Source organism: Centrocercus urophasianus, unplaced genomic scaffold (assembly GCF_019232065.1).
Source record: "Centrocercus urophasianus isolate 14NV4802_14NV808 unplaced genomic scaffold, USGS_Curo_1.0 seq_534, whole genome shotgun sequence".
Taxonomy (NCBI): Eukaryota; Metazoa; Chordata; class Aves; order Galliformes; family Phasianidae; genus Centrocercus; species Centrocercus urophasianus.
The window spans coordinates 34,971-46,246 of NW_024885127.1; the positions used below are offsets into that span (position 1 = coordinate 34,971).

At 40.5% G+C, this 11,276-nt stretch overlaps 1 protein-coding gene across 1 annotated transcript; it reads right to left on the reverse strand.

Moving 5' to 3' along the window:
- Positions 1–695: 695 nt before the first annotated feature.
- On the reverse strand, positions 696–11,110 carry LOC122169408 (DNA replication licensing factor MCM6; the record flags this gene model as incomplete). The annotated part of the gene is made up of 13 exons (XM_042835540.1): positions 696–2,475; positions 3,137–3,276; positions 3,759–3,926; positions 4,182–4,317; positions 5,346–5,507; positions 6,023–6,151; positions 7,141–7,296; positions 7,915–8,022; positions 8,157–8,298; positions 9,300–9,441; positions 10,051–10,201; positions 10,719–10,864; positions 10,945–11,110. Coding segments are annotated over 13 exons (1,860 nt in total), but the record flags the coding sequence as incomplete, so codon positions are not given.
- Positions 11,111–11,276: the final 166 nt, after the last annotated feature.

Here is an 11,276-nt window from a genome sequence, read left to right on the forward strand (position 1 = left end):
GTTTCTGGGCTTTTTAAAGTTCAGGAGAAACTGGCTCTAAGGGCTGGCAGCAGAAAAATATGGTATAACTAACTTCCAAATGTTATATCAAACAATAATACAGCACCTACACTATTTACTTAATGGTTGCAAAACAAGGAGGCCAATTTAGTCACTAATTAAAATCAGTTCAGGGTCAGAAGATTAATACATTGAAGTGAGCAAGCATTTGACTTAGTTGGCTTGAACTGACAGTGCAATAAAGATTATTTGGGACTATGTATAAATTACTCATCTAATACAGGCTAACAAAATGAATTCCAAAAGCAATGTATAATGTCACCTTCAGCACAACTCTAGGAACTCCTGATGAAGAAATTCTGCAGTAACATGTGGAAGGCTAAATGGACACATCATGGAGAGGAGGAAGATAATTCCCATTCTCAGCAAACGCAGGATGGTGTACTGGAAAAAGAGACTAAGGTGTAAATCCCAGAGGCTGCATTTAAAAAGTTACACATTTGAAATAGTATTTACCTCTGTAAGTGCATTAAGAGAAGTATTCTGCTGCCTTGGATTGACAGCATTGCTCCCAAAACTTGCTAGCATTCAAATTGGAGTTTGTTATTCCCTTACTCACCAGGAGTTGAAGCACAGATGAGACAAAGGTCACAACATCAACTTACAATCTTTTCTATTAACTCAAATTGCATTCTTGTTTGGTACAATATTAAACTGTTCACAAATTCTTGGAACCAAAAAGCTGAGCCTTGAAATTACAGTAAAAATAACACACCCAAATGTTGACTGTAGCTTTTAACATGCTAAAAGGATCCAATATATTTATGTTCTAGTTTGAAAAGTTGATTTCCTAATACATTACAAAATTCCGTATTCTGTAGTGCAAAAACTTAAGATAAGCTGGAAATTGACATTTTATATATGCTTTTATCTTTCTAAACAAATATTAATATACATTTTTCCACCTTAAATTACAGTTTAACCTCATGACAAACTATTAATGGAAAGGTCACACACAAAAATCCTTCCCTATGCCATCCTGACATCCCCCTAGGGAAGACTGCATGTCCATGGCAGGAAAGACTTGTAGTGTGTGGGAGAGGTGGGAAATCACAGCAGGGAAATCCCAAGACCTTGCTGAGTCACAAGTCATTGTGGGCTTCAGACACAGCAGGGCCCAGAGCTTCTTTGGGTAGGATGTGGTTCTGCAGATGCACCCTGTGTACTGACTGGGAGAGGGCCAGCAGTGGCAACAAAGTTCTGAGCTAATTCCCCATCTATCCCAAAGCTGGTACAGACTGACAAGAACAAGACAACTGCCCCACAGAGCAGCTCCATTTCTGGATCGGACTTAGAAACAGTCAGTCTACACTAGCTGTACTTAAAATATCATGGCATTATTTGAGCTTTCACAAATCTTTCATAGCAGCTGGTATCAGGTTGATAAGAATTAAAAATATCTGAATATTTGTCTTCTAAAATAATGTAATAATCCCATGCTGTACAGCACATAACTGAGACCAATATAAATTTAAGCAGAATTTTCTTATACAATTATCTGTAAACAAATTTACTAATGCACTCCTAAAAACCCCTCACAAACAAAGGCACTGCTCAAGTCACTTACGGGTCAAGACATTCCTCTAGTTGGGAGGGTTTTGCCATCCTGACCTAAAAGCCTTGCTTTGGGCTCAACTGTTTTAAATTTTCTGTTCTATATATGCAACAGGAGCATGCACAGCTTTATTGTATCTAAAAAGAAAAAGCAGGAATCAGTTTTCATTATCTGTTACTGGCATTTAAATACTTCCTAAAACAGCAGCTATCATGGAGCAAATTCTATCTTTGCCAGGATACAAAGGGTTTAGATCACTAATTTTTTAGTCTCAAAACACAGTCGTAGAAAATAACCCCACATACCAGTAACAACAAATCCACCCCCAAACACTGAATGGTCTTTTATTTACGTTAGTAAGAGAAGCAACAAAAGCCCACAGCATAAAAAGTCTACCAAACACAATAAAACAACAATGAATATAAGAAGAAAATTCCTCTCATTTAAAACAGAAGTGCCTACTTCACTTGACACTAAAAAGAGCTATTGCATGAGTCTTCTCTGCATCTGGGTGATGATGGTGAAACCCACAAGTAGTAATTAAATTAATTGATGTTATTTCTTTAAGAATTCCCAGGTCTGCTCAGTGTGTATGATCAACCATACGTCACCAACTGCATACTGGTGCACTCCAAACTAAAGCACTGATGCAAATTTGCTAGCTATACAGCAACCATTGCAAGAATGCAGAAAGAATCCACTTCCCAACATGCCACTAGTCAGTTCTACAGTCCAGCTCTCAACCCTCAGTCCTCCAGCATATAGTTGGGGTTGACAACCAGGTATGGGTCTTCATCAAAAGTCTCCTCTTCTTTGGAACCCCTCAGGCCTGACTGGGACAGTTCGATCAGAATGTGGTCCTGCAACAGAGAAAAAAATGTATTCCAACAAGAACAGAAAGGATTGTTTGTCCTTTTTCAAAAGACATCTCCTGTTTCTACTAGCAGCACCTCTTACTGATGAATTATTTAACCCTTCTACCTGTGAATTCACTCTAATAAGTTCCTGATTTCAACAATTACCTACACATAGCTTGGTTTCTGGGAAGGCTTCATTTTCATTCTTTTAAAAATGGCAAGTGTTTTTTTCTTTCAAAAATCCCAAAATGTTAAATGAGTAACTTCTCTGCAAATACACATTTTGATTCTGGGAAGTAGTATTTTCTACTTCAGAGCTCTGTGTTATGTAAGACACAAGAACTAAGATGTTCTGTTTGTATTTCTGCACGCTACTGCAACCAAAACTAAAGACATGCAGCAAATCAGCACTTACATGTCTATAAACACATAGCAGAAAATAAAACAGCACTTCAAACTCTTACTAATACATGCTTCTAATTCATTTCTGTGTCTTGTCTGTACCTATTTTTAACAAATATTAAACAAGAAAGGCACTTATTCTGCATCAGCCAGCAACATGAGAGCACAAAACGTATTTCTCAACTAGGAAATTCTGCTCAAAATGAATCAGTGCAATGTATCTTAAAGCCTTTCTTCTCCACGCACACATCTTTGTACGCACATAATGTGTAAGTCGGTGAATGACTTTCTCAATGATCTTCTTTTTGTTTATTAGTTCTTCTTCCGATTCGATTTCAGATTCTATTTCCTTCAGATACCAATTAATAAGTTCGCTTTTCTTTAATGACGAGTCATCCTCTTCTGCAAATAAAAGTTATACTTAAAAAAAATCTCACTACAATACCGTTCCACATAATTAGAATAAGCGTTACTACAGTATGATACCTCTCAAATCATGAAAGAAAAGGATTTCTGTGTTAACAGTTATAATGCTGAAAAGATTATCACACAACAGCCTGTCAGGCTCCCTTGCTGTTCTTGAAACATGTTTTGTACAGAAGACTGCTGTATCATGGTTTAATTTGAGACAGATTGAGAATTTCATCCTCCAGCTGTATGCATCCATGAGGTTCACAAATTACACGAGCAGCCCAGCAAACACATCAGACTGAAGCTTCAAGAACAAGCAGCAACGAGGACTTGTAGCACCTTTTTCTGAGTAAGGACGAAAGATCACCATCACACAAAGATTAAGAATTCATCCTTCCCTCGTAAATGTCAGCAAAGAGACAACTCACACGTGGTGATGCTACTCAGTCTGCCAACTTTTTAACAATTCTTACCTTCCTCTGCTTTTCTGAGGTGTAACACAAGAAGATTAGAAATTCGTCGGTACTCAGAGAAGCCCAGCCTAAGAGAAGCTTTGGGTGCTGCATCCTTGTTCACGTCCTCAGAATGGCCACTTATCCCATTCACAAGACCATTGACCCCAGCTGGAGCTTCTGCTTCCCCTGTTTGGACACATGATCAACTCTGTAATGCCTTTCAGCTGGCTCATCTGAGCCACTAAATAGTGCTGCACTCACCAGTCAGGCAAGTGGAGCACACAAGAAGGCTAAAGTAAGAGAGTGAAGGAGCTAAGATTCCTAGACCTTGTGAGAAGAAAAACAGGTGGGAAACTGAAGAGAAGCATACACACAAACAAGGTAAGCTGTAAGAACTGGAGGTACGTTTCCCCTTGGAAAAGTTCTCCACAAATATTTTACCATTGACTCCGTCTTGCTCTTCTTGGTACTCCATTTCCTGCTCATCATCTTGGTCCAGATTGATATCAGGTGTCTCAACTCTAATGATGGATTTATTTAAAAGCCTGAAAGCTTCCTTCACGTGCTTGGGATGAACCTGGGGAAGATTTAAAAAAATACACATTCTGGTAGCTCCAAAAATTCACCCTGATCGTGATAGTCTTTGTACCCATCTCACCTAACTAATTGTGAGCAGTAAAGACCCCACAACTTACATTACATCCTGCTACAAGTATTCTGCATTCACGTAAAGTTATGGAGGAAATAAGCAGCCTGATGGAACGTTTCAGGCTTTAGTTATCATGTGGAGACAACAAATTTTAGTTCATTCAAAGAAAGATCAGCAGAGCATGAAACATGAAAGATATGGCTCAAAACACGGACAGTGAAAAAAGTTATAATTAATGAGATCCTCCTATGGAACTGAAAAGCAAAAACCAGAGAAATCTTTTCTTGCTGAACCATACTAAAAACTGTCTGTTTCTTTCTAAGGTGAATTTAATTAAAAAGAATCCAGTGGATGACCTTATTATACAACCAGTGTGTAGGTTTCTATCACGTGTGTCATGTGCAGCCATACTGCAGTTAAGGGTCATAACACAACATGCATTTCAACTGTGGCTGACAGAGGAAGAGCTCACATCACAAACACGTGCCTGACTGGATCTCTCTGCATACTCTTACGGGGGTTCAGACACCTTAAACAACCCCGGCATTTTAGATTGCTGGTCAGAGCAAACTGTGAGAAACTATAAACTGAGCAAGATTAGAGAAGGCAGCACCAGCAGTCCTGGCTGGTAGTAATCAATAACTGTCCCTCCTCTGTGGAACGATTTGACAGGTAAAAGGCTGAGAGCCCTGATACAACAGTCATGCAAAAATATGCATGTTCTCAACTGGAGCCAATGATCTCTGGCTTTTTGTTGTGTTCTGGGTGCTTTTTTGTTGTTGTTTTTAGGAAGCAGTGCTCCTGGTACACAAATTCAGGCCGAGCACGATCACGTCACAAGCGAAAGCATGATCCCAGCTCTCCTCTTCACTCACAGAATTTAAATACATAAAATACCCTGGTCAAAAAGCCAGAACTCCCACAACATTTATAAACTTCCATCAAAAACCCAATACCTCATCGCAGCAATGCATGCGGGCCATAGCCTCAGACAAGCGAATCATGCTTTCCAGCTGCCTCACTGTGATCCTCCAGGAGGACTTGGTCACTCCAGAGCCGTCACGCTGCCGAAGGCGTTTGTACTGCTCCACTATGAAGTCCTCAGACTCTTTAGATATCTTTGTGAGATAAGATGGGAAGACAGTTTGCCGTGTCAAAAGCACTGAAGTTTATGCTTCTGAAATTAGATAAGACTTCTGTACCAGCTACAGATTTTCTCCAAAATACTCTATTCTATCACACACAGCACACATAAATAGAATGACCATCAGATTAGAATTATATTGCAGTAACGACTGCAGTAACAGTTATATTACAGTAAGTACTATGACTCACCAATTATTATACAGATTTTTAATCAATTCTTTTTTTCTATTCCATTGACTTGCTTCTAAGCACAATTCATGCTTGTCTTTACCAGACTGTTCTGTCTGTTTACCTTTCATTCTGCATACAAAGTACTAACACTGGCTACAGCTTTGCATACATGCTTTTTAACCTGACTCTGCCTGCACATATACACATCCATCAAGAAAACAAACTACCCTCCACATGGAAATGAAATGGAAGCTTGCAAAACTCAATAAAGGGAGCTTTCTCATATGGAGTAACTTACACAAGAAAGTGGAATTACCTTTGGTTTAAACTGCCTCGCAAACAACAGGTACCTTCTGATATCATCTAATGAATAGACACGATCAACAGATTCTTCTACTCTGGCATGCAGATCCACTATGCGTCTGGCAATGGCATAATCTGTCACCTGGGACATCAGAGCTCTGTTAGATCTCTTTCACAGCAGCAGCCAAACATCAAAACAACGGCTATATTCTTCCTCCCATCCCCTTCCCTCACACTCCTCATGGCTGAGCTGGTCTTTCCAGAAGAAGGACACTCTGCCAGAAGACCCAGACAATGCCCTGAAGATTTATAGTACAAGCAAACAGCCAAGAATGAATGAAAGGCAGTTTTAGGATTTACAACCTCTTGGAATTCTCCTGGGTTACAAGTTAGCCATAGAACAGGCAGAAAGCAGCACTTTGCAGCGTGGGAACTGCTTGCTTTCTTTATAGCCTGCTCTATCTATTTCAACAGCCCCTTCTTAATTACATCATTGCGCTGAGCAAAGCAGTGGAAAGAATCGTACTGACCCACCATTAATCTCTGTATGCTCCCAAGGCAAACGCCACACAGACAGGTGGTAGCCATCTTAACTCAGTGACTAGCAGTTTGTAAAATGCCTATTGTTGAGTTTGCAGGTCAAATCATCACAAGAAGAAAAGGCAGTGTCCTTGTATTCAGCAGAGCATATTCAAATTATATTGCCAGATTTTAACTTTGCAAAGAAAAAAAGCAGAAGCAAGAGGCTCTCACAAGACCAGCTTCACCTAAAACTGCAGAGGGCCACAGAGATGGGCAGAGGTCAGGAGCACGTTATGTACGAGGGAAATGTCTGTTTACAGATGCGATGAAAGTAAACTGTTTTTGAAAGTACTATCAGAAAAGAAGCAACAGACGTAAACTGAAGTTATGATTAGATATAACTCATAGTTTAAGAAACAACAGCAACAAAAAAAATCCACACTGTAGCATCCAACATTGCTAAAGAGGCTCCTGAAGAGGCTGCAGAATGCTCAGAATTCACCAGGTCTTGGCCACATACTCAACAGTGATGTGCTGAGCAAAAGAACAGACTAGAGACCTCCAAAGGGCTTTTCTGATATCAGTTATTCTACAATTGCTCAAAGTTACCTCATTACATTCATCCACAAGGATGAAGAAGAGATCAAACCGAGACATGATGGGTGCTGACAGGTTTATATTCTGCTTCAGTGACTTAGATCTGTCATAGCGCCCGCCAACTGGGTTTGCTGCAGCCAAAATGGAGGTTCTGGCATTCAGGGTGGCCTGACAAAGAAATCAACAAACAAAAAAAAGACATAAACCACTCGCTAAACCAATGTACTGTAATTTGAAAAGATCAGTGTACCATCTTCTAGAGAACTTAATTAGCACATTACAACAAAGGCTCTTCAGAAGAGTCCAAACTCTTCTAACCAATCCTTTCTAACCAGCTTCAACATTGTATCATCCTGCCCTGATACACAGCATAATGATTCGATATTTCAACGTTATTACACACCTTCCATCATTATTGAACTTATAAGCCCTTAAAACTGCTATTCAAATCACCTTGCTTTCAAATAGTGCATATCTATGAATATTTCTACAAAAAAACAAATCTATACCATTTCAGGCTTATTTCAAGGGGGGGGATTTTCCCACACTAATTCCCATTTTCTCTTTCCTGCTCGCTGTCTCTTTTCTCCTTTCAGTAAAATATCTGATTCTTGAGGAGCACAAGGCCCAGAAACTTTGCAGGTAAATGATTTCTCTCTCCCTGCCACAGTGAGGCAGCTGCAGAGCTGCCATGAAAATCTGACAGACAACGCCAGATCAGAGTGTACCACACACACACCTGGGCAATCTTGTAGACCACACAGCCAAAGGAATAGCACAAAGTACCTTTACTCCAGCTTTAGTAATGGATATAGTCTGCTGCTCCATTGCTTCATGAATGGCTACCTGATCCCTCATGTCCATTTTGTCAAATTCATCAATGCAACACACACCCTGCAGTGAATAATAAAAAGCAGGTGGCTCATTTCAAAAACTTTTGGAACAAAAGAATCTTTAAGACAGTCTGGGGTCTTTAGTCATCAATTACAACAATTCCAAGGATGCAGGAACTGGGTTCCTGGACTCACATTATCTGCCAACATCAGTGCTCCAGCTTCAATGACAAATTCATGTGACTCTTCATCTTTCACAACAGCTGCTGTCAGACCAGCAGCACTGGAGGCTTTCCCGCTGGTGTACACAGCACGAGGACTGAACTCATCCACGTGCCTATGGAGAAAAGCAACAGTGCAGAATTGTGTTGCACGAACTTAAGCACACAGACCAAAACCTGCAGAAACACAGTAACTTTCAGGAATCACTGCTTTCAACTTCTAAAGCCAGGACTCATCCCTTCAGGAAGCAACTGATGTTTAGGCAGGTCCTCCTATCAGTAATGACAATTGAGTGAACCTTGGGAACTAATCCTTATCTAACTACAGCCTGGTTACACCAGCAGAAAAAGCAATCCAGACCTCCTCTCACAAGTTTTCTGCTGACTTCACGAGCCAACACAGCTCCTCACGGGTCAGGTAAACGTTAGTCAGCACAAAAGAAGAGCACACCACAGCAGGAAGCAGCTAGGCTGACCACAGGCAGCCTGAAGCAGCTGTACTGCCTGCAGGCAGCTTAAAGCAGCTTTTGGTGTCTGCATATTTCTGAGATGCAGTGTGTGCTGCAGGGACCTCAGCCTTGTGGAGAAAGATGCAGTGATAAATGAGCATCGTAACAAAATAAAACCATATTAAGTAGAATTTCAAGTAAAAAAAAAAAAAGATTATAGTTTAAGGTGCAGCATTATAGACAAGATTATTTCATAATTACTGTGCAGCTCTAATAGCTCTCTAGCTGAACAAAGTGATGGGACGCACCAACTTAGACTAAGCTAAAACAAGCGAGAAGAAAATAACAATTTAATTTAATATTTTGAGATGTGCTATTTTGTGTGATTTTTAGTATTCAGTGACTTTCAAAGACATAGAATAAACCATACTTTCCTAATCACCTAAACAACAACAGAAACAAACTCTTAATTCAACTACTTGTAATTACCACAGGGAACTGTTGCATTTGCTTCAACTCTATTCAAATAACTGTCCAAACAACTGGAAAATTTTCTCAACTATTTTACTTCTCTCTTCTCTGTTTAATGTAGAAAAGGCACAGTACACATCTACAGCTCTGGTCACACTGGTCAGTATTTAAACATCGAGTTTTAAAGAGATTCTTACTTTAGAAATTGACTCTTGGCTGTACTGGGATCACCAACAACACAAACATTGATGTCCCCACGCAGCGAAGTGCCCTCTGAAGTGGTCTTAGGAACTCCTCCAAAAAGCATCAGCAGGACACCACGTTTCACTTCATCATTACCTGCCCCAGAGAAAACACCCAGCTAAAAATCCACGTGCAACTACACATATTTCCTATTTTAAGGAAACTTCAAAACACTTGGGCACATCTGCTCCGAGTTTACCTGTTTCCTAAACTTCCACTAAAACTGCATTTATGAACTTGATACACCTTCAGGGAAGAAGGGCTCAGAAGGCAGCTGGATTCTTTATGCTACCACAGCTCAGAACATGGACAAAAGTCCACTGATTGAACTTCTCAGACACGAGTCCTCAAACAAGTTCTGAGCCAGAAGCAGCAGCAAACATATATGCATGCACATCTATGTACATCAATGTACAGATTAGGAACTCCTACGTCTTTTGAAAAAGGCAAATATAAAGAGTAAAGTTTCATAGTAAATGAACCAATAGCAAAACCAATCATTTTGTCTACTTGTGCAGGCCCTAATGATTTCATGTAAGTCTGCAGGAATTTGGCTCTCTGTTTTCTAGCGTAACCAGTTCTGAAGGGGAGCGTTTGAGATCAGTGATATAGAGCCTCAAGAATTCCCCAAATGGTGCTACACAGATATCAAAAAGAACTCATATGTCACAACTGAAATCCCTGAAGCTACAACTGGAGTCTTACCATGGATAGTGGGGAAGAGGCTGGTACACAGATTATGATAGAGGTTTTTATCTTGGCTCATTTCAAACACCTTTTCCCACTCTTTCACTGTCATTTGGTTTTTAATGCTTTCTGCAGTCTGTTCTTCATCTCGAAGCTCTTTTCCACCAAACTAAACAAGGGAAATCAAAAGAATAAAAATAAAACCATGACAAACACGATCATGACTGAATGCAAGTACTGCACACCAGAGCTTACACAAACTCGCCCTCTAAACTGGGTAGAAGAATGCATTTATGAAGACGAATCATAGGCTAAGGAAGTTCATCATCTTATACTCTTAGAACACTAAGAAGCACAGACAGCTCCATAGGGAGCAAATGGAGTCTAAGCTCCGTCCATGGGCAAAAAGACAAGAGGTGCTTGTTTGTTCAGAAAGTAAAAATAGAACAAAAAACCCCAGCAGTACAGCTTCCTTTGACTAAATCTTGCCTGAATCAGAACTTAAAAGATCTTCAATTGCTCTGGAACAAGGCAAGAAATTTCTACATTCTGAAAATTGTGTAATGCACACGAGGTTGGTACACATACATATTTAAAGTTTTGTACACCCTCAACCTGTAATTTGAGGTAAGAATACAGAGCAGAAATCATCAATAACTTTCTATCTATTTTATTCCCAGACTCACCCGTGGGTTTGTTGGTGCAACGTAACAGGCTAAAAAGACCAGTTTGTAGGACAGCTCCCTGACTCCAAGGGCACGAAGTCCCCGGACTCCTTCAGCTTCATAGCCCTCCGTCCCACTAACCCGTGAGCCAGTTTCTGCACGAACCCCTGCCAAGAGAATAAGAGTCAGAACAGCTGCAACCAGAACAAGCTGCACGGCATCGAGGTGATGAGCAGTCGCAACAAACCTGGTGTTGACAGCTGAGCCACATCAGGCACAACAATCAGTGATCCTGTGAAGTCACATTTGTCACCTGCTTGAGCAGATTCCACTGCTTCTGCACGCAGGATCACTTCCATGCTTCGAGGAATGCTGCCCCGGGGCAGCTCGGCCTGCGTCTCTTGAATGCGAACCTGAGGAGGTACAGAGCATTAAGCACTCAGATGTCACCAGATCTGGAAATGCTTTGAAAGCTAAGCTGCTAACAAATGCAGTAGGAAGCATTTGCTTGCAACCATCTGTTTCAATCAGGTGTCTTGGGTAAGCTTAAGAGGATTCACAGGGACCACAGTGCCAAAT